Source organism: Bos taurus, chromosome 10 (genome assembly GCF_002263795.3).
Source record: "Bos taurus isolate L1 Dominette 01449 registration number 42190680 breed Hereford chromosome 10, ARS-UCD2.0, whole genome shotgun sequence".
NCBI lineage: Eukaryota > Metazoa > Chordata > Mammalia > Artiodactyla > Bovidae > Bos > Bos taurus.
In genome coordinates this window covers 16,289,096-16,306,830 of record NC_037337.1, presented here as the reverse complement: position 1 = coordinate 16,306,830, position 17,735 = coordinate 16,289,096, and the positions used below count along the sequence as shown (strand labels likewise).

General features: G+C 37.8%; 1 protein-coding gene across 9 annotated transcripts in view; it reads right to left on the bottom strand.

The window, feature by feature from the left end:
* KIF23 (kinesin family member 23) overlaps positions 1 to 17,735 on the bottom strand; it is a 73,467-nt gene that overhangs the window by 35,142 nt on the left and 20,590 nt on the right. For 8 of the 9 annotated variants that reach the window (XM_005211329.5, XM_024997504.2, XM_015473035.3 and 5 more), the window contains exons 2-4: positions 16,681 to 16,750; positions 15,535 to 15,663; positions 10,519 to 10,624 (exon numbers count right to left, since the gene is read on the bottom strand). In XM_005211329.5, coding sequence (XP_005211386.1) covers positions 10,519 to 10,624; positions 15,535 to 15,663; positions 16,681 to 16,750 — 305 coding nt within the window. Of the gene's footprint in view, positions 1 to 10,253; positions 10,328 to 10,518; positions 10,625 to 15,534; positions 15,664 to 16,680; positions 16,751 to 17,735 lie in introns of those variants that run through there. The other variant, XM_059890370.1, reaches the window with a different exon arrangement.

The window sequence follows — 17,735 nt, the reverse complement described above, 5'->3', positions numbered from 1 at the left end:
TGAAGCTAAGTCAAATATCACATGATATTGCTTATATGCAGAATCTAAAAAAAAATAAAAATGATAAATGTACCTACTTACAAAACAAACAAACTCACAGGCTTAGAAAACAAACTTAACAAGGTTACCAAAGGGAAGGGGTAAATTGGTATTTTGGGATTGACATATAAACACTGCTTATTTAAAATAGATAACCAACAAGGACCTACTATATAGCACAGGGAACTCTAGTCAGTATTATGTAATAACCTAAACTGGGAAAGAACCTGAAAAAGAACAGATACAAGTATACACAGAAGTGAACCACTTTGCTGTACACTAACATGACATTCTTAATCAACTACACTCCAATATAAAATATAAACTTTAAAAAGAGGACTGAATCAGGAAGAAATAGAAAATATAAACAGACCAATAATAACCAAATAGATTAAATTAGTAATCATAAACCTTCCAACAGAGAAAACCCGAGGACAAGATGGTTACGCTGAAGAATTCTACCAAACATTTAAAGAGTCACCAACATCAGTCCTTCTCGAGCTCTTCACAAAAATTTGAGAAGGGAACTTTCAAACTCATTCTATGAGGCCAGCATTAACCTGAAACCAAAGCCAGGTAATGACACCACAGGAAATGAGAACTACAGACCCGACATCCCTGATGAATATAGGAACAGGAAGTCTCGACAAAGTATCAACAAACTGAATTCAAGAACAGTTAAAAATAATTATACATAACAACCAAGTGGGATTTATGCCTTGAATGTAAGGATGGTTCAATGTAAGGAATTCAATAAACATATTAATAAAAGATAAAATCACATGATCATCTCAATAGACGCAGAAAAACAATTTGACAAAATACAACATTCTTTCATGATAAAAACCCTAAGCAGATTGGGTACAGAAGAAACATACCTAAACATAATGAAGTTTCTGAAGAAAATTTAAAAACTACCTTGAAAAGATATTTACACCCCCCATTCATTTCAGAATTATTTACAATAGCCAAGACGTGGAAACAACCTAAGCATCCACAAACCAATGGACAAAGAAATATGTTATATAAACACAATGGAATATTATTCAGCTGTAATAAGGAAAGGGCTTCCCTGGTGGCTCAGCTGGAAAGAATGTGTGTGCAATGTAGGAGACCTGGGTTCGATCCCTGGATTGGGAAGATACCCTGGAGAAGGGAACAGCTACCACTCCAGTATTTTGGCCTGGAGAATTCCATAGACTGTATAATCCATGGGGTCACAAAGAGTCGGACACAAGTGAGTGACTTTCACTTTCATAATAAGGAATAAAATCTTGCCATTTGAGACAACCGTCGGACACAAGTGAGTGACTTTCACTTTCATAATAAGGAATAAAATCTTGCCATTTGAGACAACCTGGATAAACTTTGAGCACATTATGCTAAGTGAGCTAAGTCAAACAAGTACTCTGATGTCACTTATTTGTGGAATTTTATAAAGCCAAACTTGTAAAAATCAAGTAAAACAGGGGTTACTTGGGAACAGTAAGTGGGAGGAGAGAAGAGATGTTAAGTTTACTACTTACAACAAGGGTAAATAAGACCTAGAGATATAATGCACAGTACAGTGAATATAGACAACAGTACTATATTATAATGGAGATAGAAATAGCAACCCACTCCAGTATTCTTGCCTGAGAAATCCTGGCAAGAGGAGCCTGGCAGGCTACAGCCCATGGGTCACAAAGAGTTGGACACGACTTAGTGACTGCTGCTGCTGCTGCTAAGTCACTTCAGTTGTGTCTGACTCTGTGCGACCCCAGAGATGGCAGCCCACCAGGCTCTCCCGTCCCTGGGATTCTCCAGGCAAGAACACCGGAGTGGGTTGCCATTCCCTTCTCCAGTGCATGAAAGTGAAAAGTGAAAGGGAAGTCACTCAGTCGTGTCCGACTCTTAGCGACCCCATGGACTGCAGCTTACCAGGCTCCTCCGTCCATGGGATTTTCCAGGCAAGAGTACTGGAGTGGGGTGCCATTGCCTTCTCCGTAGTGACTAAACAACTGTATTACAAATATCCAACTAGCTAAGAGACTAGAACTTAATTATTCCAACTACTAAAAAGAAAGAATAATTATGAAATATGATAGAGGTGCTAATTATTGCTACAATGGCAATCACATTACAATATATAAATGATCTAATTATACATATAAGGTGCTGTAACCTTATAAATATATACAAATTATATTATAATTTAATATATTTATATTAATATATTAAATATTAATAATATATTAATATATTATCATTATGTTTCAATTAAAAAGATAAGTAGCTTTTTGCAATTGTTAAAAAAAAAAGCACTAGAAAATACAAGAATAATCTCAAGTAAAGAACATAACCTGATATCAAAAGCAACTAGAGAAAGAACAAACAGAACTCAGAGTAGAAAGAAATAGAAATGATAAAGGTTGGAGCAGAAATAAATGAAACAGAGATGAAGAAAACAACAGAAAAGAACAATGAAACTAAAGGTGGTTATTTGAAAAGGTATACAAAATTCACAAACCTATGGCCAGACTCCTCATGAAAAAAAGGGAGAGGGATCAAATCAAGAAAATTACAATTGAAATAGGAGACTAGAGAAATATATACAATCAGAAGAGACTACCACAATTAAGTGTTTGCCAATAAAATGGGTAACATAGAAGAAATGGACAAATTCTTAGCAAGGCATAATCTCCCAAGACTAACCAGGAAGAAACAGAAAATATGAAAAAACCAATCATAAGTACTGAAATTGAAACTGTGATTAAAACCTTCAGCAAACAAAAGTCCAGAACCGCACGGCCTCACTGGAAAATTCTATCACACATTAAGGGAAGTGTTAACACCTATCCTTCTGAAAATATTCCAAAAAAACTGCAGTTAGGAACACTCCCAAACTCATTCAACAAGGCCACCACTCACCCTGACATCAAAACTAGACAAGGATACCACAGAAAAAGAGAAAATTACAGGCCATTATCTTTGATGAATAAGGTCACAAAAATTCTCAACAAAATACTAGCAAACTGAAATCCGACAACATATTAAAAAAGTCATAGAGCATGATCAAGTTGGATTCATCCCAGGATTCCAAGAATGATTCAACATACATAAAATCAATGTGATACACATTAATAAAAGAAAGGACCAAAGCCACATGATTATCTCAAGAGCTGCAGAAAAAGCATTTGACAAAATTCAATATCCATTCATGATAAAAATCCTTCTGAAACTGGGTACAGAGGGAACATATCTCAATATAATAAAAACTATTTATGACAAACCCACAGAAAATGGTGAAAAGCTGAATGAAAGCCTTCCCACTAAAATCTGGAATAAGACAAGGATGTCCACTCTCACCACTTCTCTTCAATATAGGATTGGAAGTGCTAGTCAAAGCAATCAGACAAGAAAAAGAAATAAAAAGCAATTACATTGGTTAGAAAGAGGTAAATTGTCATTATACACAGATGACATGATAACATATACAGAAAACCCTAAAGTGGTTTTTCCACACAAAACCACTAGAACTGATAAACAAATTCAGTAAGGTAGCTGCTGCTGCTGCTGCTGCTGCTGCTGCTGAGTCGCTTCAGTCATGTCCGACTCTGTGCGACCCCACAGACGGCAGCCCACCAGGCTCCGCCATCCCTGGGATTCTCCAGGCAAGAACACTGGAGTGGGTGGCCATTGCCTTCTCCAGTGCATGAAAGTGAAAAGTGAAAGGGAAGTCACTCAGTCGTGTCCGACTCTTCACGACCCCATGGACTACAGCCTACCAGGCTCCTCCATCCATGGGATTTTCTAGGCAAGAGTACTGGAGTGGGTGGCCATTGCCTTCTCCAGAGTAAGGTAGCAGGATACAAGATTAATCTTGCATCCATACAGATATCAGTTGCATTTCTTTACACTAACAATGAAATAGCAAAAAGTGAATGTAAATAAACAAGAAATGGAGGGACTGGGAAGCCTGGCATGCTGTATATAGTCCATGGGGTTGTGAAGAGTTGGACGTGACTTGGCATCTGAACAACAACAAATAAACAATCCCTTTTAACTCACACCAAAAAACAAAATGCTTAGGAATGAATATCACCAAGGAGGTGAAAGACATATGCTGAGAGCTATAAAACATTAATAAAGAAAACTAAAGATGATTCAAAGAAATAGAAAGATATATCCCATGGTCTTGGATTGGAAAAACTAATTTTTCTAACAGAGCCAGACTACCCAAAGCAATCTACAGATTTAATGTGACTTCTATTAAACTACCAATGGTACTTTTCACAAAAATAGAACAAATAATACTAAAATTAACATGAAACCAAAAGACCCAGAATTGCCAAAGCAATCCTGAGGAAAAAGAACAAAGCAAGAGACATAACTCTCTCAGACTTCAGACAATACTACAAGGCTACAGTAATCAAAACAACAGGATATTGGCACGAAAACAGATAGGTGGATCAATGGAACAAAATAGAGAACCCCAAAGCAAACCCACACACCTATAAACAATTAATCTTTTTTTACCAACTAATCTTTGATAAAGGAAGCAAGAATATACAATGGAGAAAAGACAGTGTCTGTGGCAAGTGGTGTTGGGAAAGAGGACAGCCACATGTAAACTGATGAAGAAAGAACATACCCTTACACCATACACAAAAATAAACTTGAAATGGCTTAATAATATAACTAATAGTAAGACACTGGGAGTTCCCTAGTGGTCTACTGATTAGGATTTGGAGCTTTCACTGTGGTGGCCCAGGTTCAATCCCTGGTTGGAAAACTCCTGCATGCCACATGGAATGGCCAGAAAGCAAACAACTAAGAGGATATCATAAAACTTCTAGAAGAGAACATAGGCAAGATGTTTTTGACATAAACAGTAACAAATGTTTTCTTGGGTTAGTCTCCCAAGGCAATAAAAATAAAAGCAAAAAGAAACAAATGGGACCTAACCAAACTTACAAGTTTTGCATGGAAAAGGAAACCATCAACAAAATGAAAAGACAACCAACAGACTGGGAGAAAACATTTGCAAAAATTGTGACCAACAAGGGATATATCTCCAAAATACAAACAACCCATGCACCCTGTTTATTTAACTTATATGCAGAGTATATCATGTGACGTGACAGGCTGGATGAAGCACAAGCTGGAATCAAGATTGCAGGGAGAAATATCAATAACCTCAGATATGCAGGTGACACCATCCTTATAACAGAAAGCAAAAAGGAACTAAAGAGCCTCTTGAAGGTGAAAGAGGAGTGAAAAAGCTGGCTTAAAACACAACAATCAAAAAAACTAAGATCATGGAATCTGATCCCATCACTTCATGGCGAACAGATAGGGAAACAATGGAAACAGTGAGAGACTTAATTTTCTTGGGCTCCAAAATCACTGTAGATGGTGACTGCAGCCATGAAATTAAAAGACGCTTGCTCCTTGGAAGAAAAGCTGTGACAAACCTAGACAGTGCATTAAAAAGCAGACATTACTTTGCCAAGAAAAGTCCATATAGTCAAAGCTATGGTTTTTCCAGTAGTCATGTATGGATGTGAGAGATGGACCATAAAGAAGGCTGAGCACCAAAGAACTGATGCTCTTGAACTGTGGTGTGGGAGAAGACTCTTGAGAGTCCCTTGGACAGTAAGGAGATCCAACCAGTCCATCCTAAAGGAAATCAGTCCTGAATATTCATTGGAAGGACTGATGCTGAAGCTCCAATACTTTGCCCACATGATGCAAAGAGCCAACTTCACTGGAAAAGACCCTGATGCTGGGAAAGATTGAAGGCAGGAGGAGAAGGGGACGACAGAGGATGAGATGGTTGGATGGCATCACTGACTCAATGGACATGAGTCTGAGCAAGCTCCGGGAGATGGTGAAGGACAGGGAGGCCTGGCGTGCAGCAGTCCGTGGGGTCACAGAGCAGACACAACAGAGCAACTGAACAACATGCATCTCTTTTACAAAAACAACCAACCCAATCACAGAACGGACAGAAGACCTAAGTAGACATCTCCCCGAAGACGACATACAGATGGCCAAGAGGCACATGAAAAGATCATCAGCATCACTAGTCATTAGAGAAATGCAATTCAGAACTACAATAAGGTACCACGTCACACCAGTCAGAATGGCCCTCATCAAGAAGTCTACAAACAACAAATGCTGGAGAGGGTCTGGAGAAAAGAGAACCCTTCTATATTGTTGGTGGGTTTGTAAACTGGTATACCACTAAGGAGAACAGTATGGAGGTTACTTAAAAACCTAAATTAGAGCCATTATAGGATGCAGCAATCCCATTCCTGGACATATATCTAAAGAAAACCGTGTTTTGAAAGGATACACGCACCCCAGTGTTCATGGTTTACAATAGCCAAGACATGGAAACAACATAAATGTTCACTGACAGATGAATAGATAAAGACATGGTGTACACACATACATACACAGAGATACTGGAATATCACTCAGCCACACACACACAAAAAAGAATGAAACAATGCCACTGCAGCAACAAGGATGGATTTAGAGATGACCATACTAAGTCAGAAAAAGACAAATAACATGATAAAACTTACATGTGGAATTGAAATATGACACAGATCAACATATCTACAAAACAGAAACAGACTCACAGATATAGAGAACAGATTAGGGAAGGAGGAGGAGTTTGGAGTTAGCAGAGGCAAATTATTATACATAGGATGGATGAACAAGGTCCTATTATATAGCACAAGGAAATACATTTACTATCCTGGGACAAACCATAACTGAAAATATAAAAAAGAATATATATGTGTATAACTGAGTCACTCTGCAGTACAGAAGAAATTAACATAACATTGTAAATCAACTATACGTCATTTAAAAAAAAAAAAGGCACTCCCAACAAACAAAAGTCCAAGACCAGACAGTTTCACAGGAGAATTCTATCAAATGTTTAGAGAATAGTTAACATCTATTCTTCTGAAACTCTTCTAAAACAACTGCAGAGAAAGGAACTCTCCCAGACTCATTCTATAAGGCCACTATCATTCTGATACCAAAATCAGAGAAGAATTATCACAAAAAAGAAAATTACAGGCAAAGATGACTGAGGAGTATAGATGCAAAAATTCTCAACCAAATACTAGCAAAGCACAACCAACAATACGTTATCAACTACAAACTGGCACTTGCCAAGAGCATTTGCCGCCTGAACCCTATGCTGCTTCAGGTGCCAACCTTCAACACCCTCTGAGGGGAATTCAGGGTGGACAGTGAGTCACTCTGTGCTCTAGGGAAACTGGTGGAAAAGGTCTTTAGATAGTTAGATATTTTCAGGAACTGATTTCATGATCCAAATCCTTGCCTCTCTTCATATCTAGAAAATCACTAAATCCCTTCATAGTGACATCAGCTGACAACTAGCAGAAAAGCTTTTGTAAAGTAAGCGCTATATTGCACTGAACTTCCCCTTCACCAAAATCTTTATGTTGACTTTCCCCCACTACCTCTTTAAACCGGTCTCTCAGAGCTATCTGAGGTGCTGTCTCCCGGGCTACAGTCCTCATTTTGCCCCAAATAAAATTTAACTCACAACTTTGAAAACTCATCTTTTCAGTCAACACATAAAAAGGATCTTAAACTATTTTCAAGTGGGATTTATCTCAAGGATACAGCATTTTTCAGTTTCCACAAATCAATCAATGTGATTCACCACATTAGCAAACTGAGAAATAAAAATCCTTTGATCATCTCAATAAATGCAGAAAATGCTTTTGTCAAAAACCTCTCCAGAAAGTGGGCATAGAGGGAACACACCTCAACATAATAAAGGCCATATATGACAAACCTGCAGTTTACGCCCGTACTCAATGGTGAAAAGCTGAAAGCATTCCCTCAGGTTAGGAACAAGATGAGGATGTTTACTAACCATTTTTACTTAACATGTGTTAGAAGTCCTAGCCACAATCCAAGAAGAAACGAAAAAGAAGTCCAGAAGGAAAAGAAGTAAAACTGTCACTGTTTGAAGATGATATGACGACACAGAAAATCCTAAAGATGCTACCAGAAAACTACTATAGCTCCTCAATGAATCTGGTAAAGTTGCAGGATACAAAATTAATACACAGAAATCTCTTGCATTCCTATACACTAACAATGAAAGACTAGAAAGAGAAATTAAGGAAATAATCCCATTTACTATCACATCAAAAAGAATAAACCTAGGACTGAACCTACCTTGGTAGGCAAAAGATCTGTACTTTGAAAACTGTAAGACACTGAAGAAAGAAATTGAAGATGACACAAATGGCAAGTTATACCCTGTTCTTGGATTGGAAGAATCAATATTGTCAAAATGACTATACTACCCAAAGCAATCTACAGATTCAATGCAGTTTCTCTCAAATTTCCAACGGCATTTTTCATAAAACTAAAACAAAAATTTTCTTTACATTTATACAGAAACACAAAACACCCCAATAGTCAAAGGAATCCTTTGAAAGAAAAACGAAGTGGGAGCAATCAGGCTCCCTGACTTCAGACTATACTACAAACCTACAGAAATCAAAATGGTACAATACTCGCACACACAAAAAAACACAATTATAGGTCAAAGGAACAGGAAAGAAAGCCTAGAAACACACACCTATGGTCAATTTGTGACAAAGGAGGCAAGAATGTATAATGGAGAAAAGGGTCTCTTCAATAAGTGGTGCTGAGAAAACTTGACAGCTACATGTAAAAAAAAAAAAAATGAAATTAGAATATTCTCCAACACAATACACAAAAATAAACTCAAAATAGATTAAAGACCTAAATGTAAGGCCAAATGCTATAAAGCTCTTAGAGGAAAACATAAGCAGCACACACTCTGACATAAATCAGTGAGATAACTTTTGGACCCACCTTCAAGGGTAATAAAAACAAAAATAAATGGGACCTAGTTAAAATGTAAATCTTTTGCACAGTAAAGGAAACCATCTACAAATTGAAAAAACAACCAACAGACTGGGAGAAAACATTTGTAAATGATGTGACCAACAAGAGATTAATCTCCAAGATACAGTTCATGCAGCTCTACATCCAAAACAATCAAATAAAAAACAGGCAGAAGACCTAAATAGACATTTCCCCAAAGAAGATATACAGATGGCCAAGAGGCACATGAAAAGATGCTCAGCATTGCTCGTTATTAGAGAAGTGCAAATCAAAACTACAATGAGATATCCCCTCAAACTGGTCAGAATGGCCATCATCAAACAGTCTACACACAATAAATGCTGGAGAGGGCGTGGAGATAAGGGAACCCGCCTGCAGTGTTGGTGGGAATGTAAACTGGTACACCGCTAGGAGAACAGTATGGAGATTCCTTAAAAAACTAAAAATAGAGCTACCACAGGATGCAGCAATGCCACTACTGGGGCATATATTCAGAGTCAACTATGGTTTGAAAGGATACATGCACCCCAGTGTTCACTGCAGCACTGTTTACAATAGCCAGGACATGGAAGCAACCTCAAATGTCCATCAACAGATGAATGGATAAAGGCATGGTACATGTATCAAACGGAATATTACTCAGCCATAAAAAGAATGAAATAATGTCATTTGCAGCAACATAGATGGGCCTGGAGATTATCATACTAAGTGAATAAGTAAGTAAATCAGACAGAGCAAGACAAATATCACATGATATCCCTTAGATGTAGAATCTAAAAAAAAAAAAGTATACCAATAAACCTATTTATAAAACAGAAACAGTCTCACAGACTTAGAAAACAAACTTATGATTACCAAAGGTTACCAAAGGAGAGGGATAAATTGGGAGTTTGAGACTGACATACACACACTACTATATTTAAAATAGATAACCAACAAGTACCTACTGTATAGCACAGGGAAATCTACTCAGTATTCTGTAATAATCTATATGGGAAAAGAATCTGAAAAGAATGGATATATGCACAACTGAATCATTTAGCTGTACACCTGAGACTAATACAACAATGCAAATCAACTATGCTGCTGCTGCTGCTAAGTCACTTAAGTCGTGTCCAACTCTGTGTGACCCCATAGACGGCAGCCCACCAGGCTCCCCCGTCCCTGGGATTCTCCAGGCAAGAACACCGGAGTGGGTTGCCATTTCCTCCTCCAATGCATGAAAGTGAAAAGTGAAAGTGAAGTCGCTCAGTCATGTCTGACTCCCAGCGACCCCATGGACTGCAGCCTACCAGGTTCCTCCATCCATGGGATTTTCCAGGCCAGAGTACTGGAGTGGGGTGCCATCGCCTTCTCCGTAAATCAACTATACTCCAATATGAAATTTAAAAAAAATAAGTGAATTAAAAAATGAAATCAATTGCTCAAAAAAGTAGGTTTAACACAATCCTGATAAATTAACTGAGTTCAAGGCCAAACACAAAGTAAATATGTAAGTATCAAAAAAGTTTTACCAGAAGAGAAAAAGTAAAATTCAGCAAAACTCCAGAATCATACCATTTTTGCCATGAATGAGGTCATCTACCAAGGGATTAGCCACAACATCAAAGAGCTCCTTTTGGGTGGTATGAATGCCAAATACTTGTTTAAATGAATACTGAGTCTGCGGAGAAGGAAAAAATAAAAAGGACATAAATGGAATCGCACTATATCTAGGATAGAAATATATCTGCTTAAACACATTCAGATGTTTCCTTATGAACATGAAAATTAAATCTAGACATGAAAAGAATTAAATCTAGACATGAAAAGAAAAGATATCAATAGACTTTAAACTTGGAACCTTTAAAAAGTCATGACATACTTAAATTATACCAATTATAAACTGGTAAATATTTATGGTTATAGTACTGAAGTATAGTATGGTCACAACTACTGAAGTGTTTTATATACATATATGTATAAAAGTATATAAGGAGAAAAGTCTTAAGTCTACTTATGCTTCATACACTAAGGCTGATTTTGTTTTAATTAAGTGACAAAGAAGATCAAAAGGTATTATAACAATTCAGTCACAGATTTGTGAAAATCCTCAAGCATTACTTCATATACTACTTCACTGCTTTCTTTTTTTTTTTAATAAAGGTGTCATTCTAAAATAGCATAACAGTAAAAAATGAAGAGTTTTGATGTATTACTTTTTTAAAACTAGAAAATAACTGTCAATATAATCTCATCTGAGTTTGTTTTTTTTTTTTTGCCACACTGCAAGGCATGCAGGATCCTAGTTCCCTGATCAGGAATGGAATCCATGCCCTCTGCAGTGGAAGGATTGAGTCTTAACCACTGGACCTGGAGGGAAATCTCTGATCTGTGTTCTAACGTAAAATAAATTTTAAATAATTGTGACCTTTAAAGTACAGTAATACTTCAATTCTCAGATCTTTCAACATATGACATAAAGTATAGTTATACTATCGAAAATATTACCAAACTCCAACTGGAAAATAAGACTAGGGACTGGGGTAAACAAATACATTTCAAGGTAAACTAAAATGACCTAACTGTCCAAAGACTGGAATTCTATTCTATTTTTATTATTTCCTAGTTTTAGTAGCTTGTAGACATTGCAACTGTTCCTGTAGGTTTCTTGAATTTCTTTGTTTTTGCTCCATGAACATCAATGCTGTTATTTGGTGTGTGAGTATTCACTAGAACTTATTATGGATTATAGCCTTTATCACATGGCCCCTTTTCCCTGTTTTATACCTTTTATCTTAAATTCAACCTGCTCAGATATCAATATCATAACCCTTATGAAAACTATTAGCAGTTTTTTCCCCCAAAAGGAGACCGTATAGATTAGGACTGAAATACATCATCATTATCATAACAATAGCTCACACTTAATACTAATCATGTCTCAAACACTGTCTAGCGTGGACGGAGGAACCTGGTAGGCTGCAGTCCTTAGGGTTGCTAAGAGTCGGACACGACTGAGTGGCTTCACTTTCCCTTTTCACGTTCATGCATTGGAGAAGGAAATGGCAACCCACTCCAGTGTTCTTGCCTGGAGAATCCCAGGGACGGCAGAGCCTGGTGGGCTGCCGTCTATGGGGTCGCACAGAGTCGGACACGACTGAAGCGACAGCAGCAAGCAGCACATCACACACTTACTTCAGCTAACGCTCACCTTTGTCCTTATTCCAATGCTATAGAACAGCTTTGAAAATGAAAGTCATTCAGTCGTGTCTGACTCTTTATGACCCCATGAACCTTATAGTCCACGGAATTCTCCAGGCCAGAATACTGGAGTGGGTAGCCTTTCCCTTCTCCAGGGGATCTTCCCAACTCAGGGATTGAACTCAGGTCTCCCACATTGCAGGTGGATTCTTTACCAGCTGAGCCACAAGGGAAGCCCAAGAACACTGGAGTGGGTAGCTTATCACTTCTCCAGCAGATCTTCCCGACCCAGGAATTGACCTGGGGTCTCCTGCATTGCAGGTGGATCCTTTACCAACTGAGCTATGAGGAAAGCCCTTTAGAAAACAGCTTTAGAGTTCACAGAAAGAACAAAGAATCCTGGAACTGAAAGGATACACACAGGATAGTGTGACAGGTCAATGAGATGACCTCCAAGTCTTCATGAACAATACACACTCTCTTCCAGGTGAAGAAAACTGAGGCCAAGAAGGAACTTGCCCAAGCCAATGAAGCTAATTGCTGTCAAAGCCATTTCCATTCTAACATTTTTTCCATTATCCAGTGTTGCCTTCTGTCACAAAACACTGAGAACTTTTAATCCCCACCGAAGCTTTTGTACCATTTACACATACATGAAATTAACTAATAAAAGTAAAATTCAATAAGTCACTTCTCAACTATTTTACATTCTCAAAGCCCTACTCTTCCATGAGCCTTCCCAAACCATTCCTTCATGCTTACTCCATGTTTACTGAGTATCTGGCCAACTGGACACATAAGGTGCATATCCCCTAGAAGTGCATATTTCACCTGAGGAGAGAGACCATAAACAAGTAAATAAGTCTACAGATTGTGATAAGTACTATTAAGGAAGTATAGAGTACAGACCAGGACAGAAGGAGGAATGGTACTACTTCTGATGGGGGTGGTCTGGACAAACTCTTGGAGAAGGTGGTTTAAGCTAAACCTGAGGATGAGGAGCCATCCTGCTAAGAGCTAAGGCAAAAGGCCTGAGGCAGGATTCTGGCTTATCCAAGCAATTCGGGATTGGATGAGTACTAACAGGTGAGGTTAAATAGGATTTTCCCATTTTAAAACTTTATCCTTTAGAAGGCTTTAAAAAGAAAAATGGTGGGAGAGGGTATAAATTAAGAGTTTGGGATTAGGAGATACAAAGTACTAAAACCCTGATGCTGGGAAAGATTGAAGGCAGGAGGAGAAGGGGGCAACAGAGGATGAGCTGGTTGGATGGCATCACTGACTGAATGGACATGAGTTTGAGCAAACCCTGGGAGATAGTAGAGGACAGGGAAGCCTAGTGTACTGCAGTCTATGCGGTCACAAAGAGTCAGACACAACTTAGTGACTGAACAACAACATATATAAAATAGATAAACATCAACATCCTTCTGTATAGTACAGGCAGGTGTATTCAGTATCTTGTAGTAAACTATAAAGGAAAAGAATATGAAAAAGAATATGTACATATATGTATAACTGAATCACTTTGCTGTATACCAGAAGCTAATACAACATGTAACTTAACTGTACTTCAATTAAAAAAAAAAAAGGAAAATAGTGAGGTCTGACTTCTGCTTTGACTGGCTGCTCTGTGGCAATAGATCAGAGAAGATTCAGAATGGAAGCAGGTGGTCCAATTGGCTTCAGCATAGTCTTGTCAATGCCACTCAAAGTGTGGTCAGCAGGCAGGCCAGTGCCCCTCTGAAGGCTATCTGTCTTCTGTCCAGGGGAAGTAATTACAGAGATGGAGAGTAATTGCTCAGAACCTCTATAGTCATTTCACATGGCTGCAACATCCCAGCATGTGATCAGTGAGCTTACTCTGAACAGATTATAAACCAGTTTTCCTTTGTCTAACTCTGCCTAACAATTGTGTAACAGTTTCTTGTGGCAAAGCTGCATAAAAGTATCAGTCACAATGCACTGAAAATAAAAAAGTTGCTTCTTCACCATAGACAGTTTGAGAAGCACTAGTCTCCATAATTAAAACAGGCCTCAGACAAGGGTAGCAGCAGTAGAGATAGAAATAAAAGGACAGTTTCAAGAGTAAACTGATAAGAGTAAACTGATACGATCTACTGATGAACTAGATATGAGAGGGTATAACAGAAAAGTGAAAGTGAAAGTTAGTCAACAGTCGTGTCTGACTCTTTATGACCCCATGGACTGTAGCCCACCTGGCTCCTCTGTCCATGGAATTCTCCAGGCAAGAGTACTGAAGTGGGTTGCCATTTCCTTCTCCAGGGGATCTTCCCGACCCAGGTATCAAACCCAGGTCTCCTGCACTGCAGGCAGATTCTTTACCAACTGAGCTACTAGGGAAGCCCCCAAGAAAAAGGTAGGGACAAGGTTTCTGGTTTGAGCAAATAGATGGTGGTGGTGTTATTTACTGACAAGAAAAATAAAGAGAAGTACTGATCTAGAGGGGAAAAAGACTCAAGAGTTCTTTTGGACATGCCACAGCATCCAAACAGTGGACGTTCCAGTTTAGAGAAAAGATGTAGGCTGAAGGTAAAAATTCCAAAATTATTACCATGTAATCAGTGTGTAAAGCTATGGATAAAAGACAGAACATGGAAAGTTCGAGGGGGAAGACAGAACAGTGCTGCTGACAAACAGATCATGATGAAGACAAAGAGGTGTCCATCACATCACATCACCAGAGAGGCCACTGGTAGGCGTCTGACCAACAATCTCCCGGGAGTAGTATACATAAAAGAGTAAAGGCATCTACAAGAGCTGACAGCCTGAATTAATCTTTTTATCTGCATTCCCAGAGTCCATTTCTTTAAGCACATCTCTGTCTTACCTATGAGCATTACTTGCTTAGCGTCTGTGCTCCCAACTAAGTTGTAAGCTTCATAAAAGCAAGAATCATGTCTTATTCATTTTTAAAAGTCTCCTTCCACCCTCCAGCTTAGCACATGTTTACTGAACTCATCTCTTTGCTTGTTTACAAAAATAAAAACACTTCATAAGAAATCGATACAAGTACACAATGCCTATTAAATGTTACTTCAATCCCACACATGGAACTATATATTTATATGTAACTGCCTAGCACAGATATCATTCCACATTAAACTATCCCTAACATATGCTCTAAAGAGCAATAAATATCCAGTATAAGAAATTATCATCTAAAAACAATCTTTTAACTTCAGTATACCAAAGGTGTGTTTATACAACCCAGAAATTAGACACTTTTAATATGGTAGGTAGTTAGACTGAAGTAAATAAGTCTTTCAGTAAAGTGGGAACACAGGAATTTTGTCATATTTAAAAAGTAGAAAACCAATTCAAGAAAGAACCTATCAATTAAAAACAGTTGGTTCCAATCAGAATTACCTCCTTATAGTCTCCATTTCTGTTGAGTCTGTTACCCTCAGGAGTATGAAGCTGAACTGTTGTATTATTGATTACTTCTATGCAACACTCTTGCTCAGGAAGGCTCAGTGGGCGTACCCTACAGTACACCTGAAAATACAAGAAGGTGCTTAAACAACAAAGGCTGACTTTTTACCTGACTTTTCCTTCACTCATCTATTCATTCATCAACCAACATTTGGCATCTAAACTTGAGAGCTATATAAACTTAAAAGCTACCAAAGCCAAAAATCTGCTACCCAATTTGCTGACTGTCAAATGCAAACATATATATTAGATATGAGAAAATTTTAAATGCACATAAAATCAAAACTCTAAAAATCAAGAACATATCACACAATGAAAAATATCTGAAAAGCTTTTAGGATTGTTTGGAATTGGATGTCAGGTAAAACTTGCCAGCTTAACACAATATACTAAAGTGAGACATTCAAAACGTCATCTTCTTAATCAGTAATAGGGTTGGGAGAAAACTGTTCAGCTGTATATGCAAAGCATCTGGTTCCCACAACTCAGATCAAGAGATAACACTCCAGTGCCAATGAAGGCAAAAATTAAAACAAACAAAAAAAAAAACAGAGCAAGCCAATGTTATTTGCCATTTGCTTTTAAAAGTTCCCAAGCCTGAAACTAGTGAAGTTCATAGAGTAGTCACAAGATAAATGAAACTGTTCTAAACCAGAGTCTATGAAACTTGGTCCCCAAAAGCATGGAGTTTGGGGCTTTACTCTTGAAGTATGCCACAAGTTACTATATAACTGTCATAAAGATAGGAGAGGATGTTCATCCAAGCACAAAATTTCTCCCCATCCCAGAGACTATGAAGAATATCTCCAACATAGTTGAAGAATATTTTTTCATTATCTAGCTTTTCAAATATAAGTAGTTATAGGAAGTATGCAACTGACAACCAAAGGCTTCATTTTACCGGACTAATAAATCCTACATAGAAACAAAATTTCAAAGCTGGAATCAGCCTTAAGCAATTTAGTACAGTCCTTTTAGCTAAATATTGTTTGTTTCCACTTCCACATCTCTGTCCCTTTCAAGCATACAAAACATAAAGGGACTGAAGGAAGAACACACAAATTCACAGGCAGACCTTACCCCAACTGGGTCTTTAAGACTCGTTTGGGATCCTTTTTTCACTGGTGGTTTCCTGGGTGTCTTAGTCCTCCTGGTCATAGAAACAAAAAACACTTCAGTTCAACACTAACATATAAAAACCTAACCTATAATTCATATAGAGACAATCTTCCTAAGGGTTATAAAATTATTCTTTAGCAATTCCAAAACACTATGCCCCAAATAATATGAATACATACAAACTACCTTAGTAGGAGAGTGTTTGTGACATGCGAAAATTAAAAGCAATTAAAATTTGGCTTAGGAGACATCTGTGGCACCAAAAACAGAAATAACAGGCCCAAAATGGAGTTATTTGTGCTAAGTTCCATGTCACCAAATTGTGACTTAATACCTAACTTACAGTTCCAACCACTCCCAATAGAAGAATCTTAAACCAGTCAATCTGGAATTATCTGGTCAGCACTGGTAAAGTGATCTGTCTGATAGACCCCTGCCATAGAGTAAAGGAAGCTCACCTAGCTACTAACAATCCACTCGTTGCTAATATAATTCCTTTGTTCCACAACCCCCCCATAAAAATCTTCCATTTTGTACAGCTCTTAGGAACACCTTTTTGCTAGATAGGATGCTGTCTGATTCATGAATCATTGAATAAAACTTATAAGATCTTTACAATTTACTCAGTCAAATTCTGGTTTTTTAAATATCTTCTTATAGTTCTGTATGTTAAGTGGTTTGCTTTCTTGACCAAAAATTTTACAGGCATTACAAATTTGAAAATTCAACAGATAATTAAGCAAGCTTATCTCAAAAGGCATTTCATAAAGCACCCATGTTGTGTTTAGCCCATTGCCAAGGCAGACCAAGTGATTAATTTCTAGATTATAAAAATGCAGATGGAGAAATCCACTCTTTGATCAAGATTTATGTCTTTATTTTTAAAGAACAAGTGACCATTGAATTCTCAAAACTATCATCCTTTGTTCCCAGACAAAATGTGGTCCCTAAACTGCAATTTTGTGCTCTCTTAAGTGGGGGCAGTAGAAACAGATATTTTGGTTTATTTCACCACT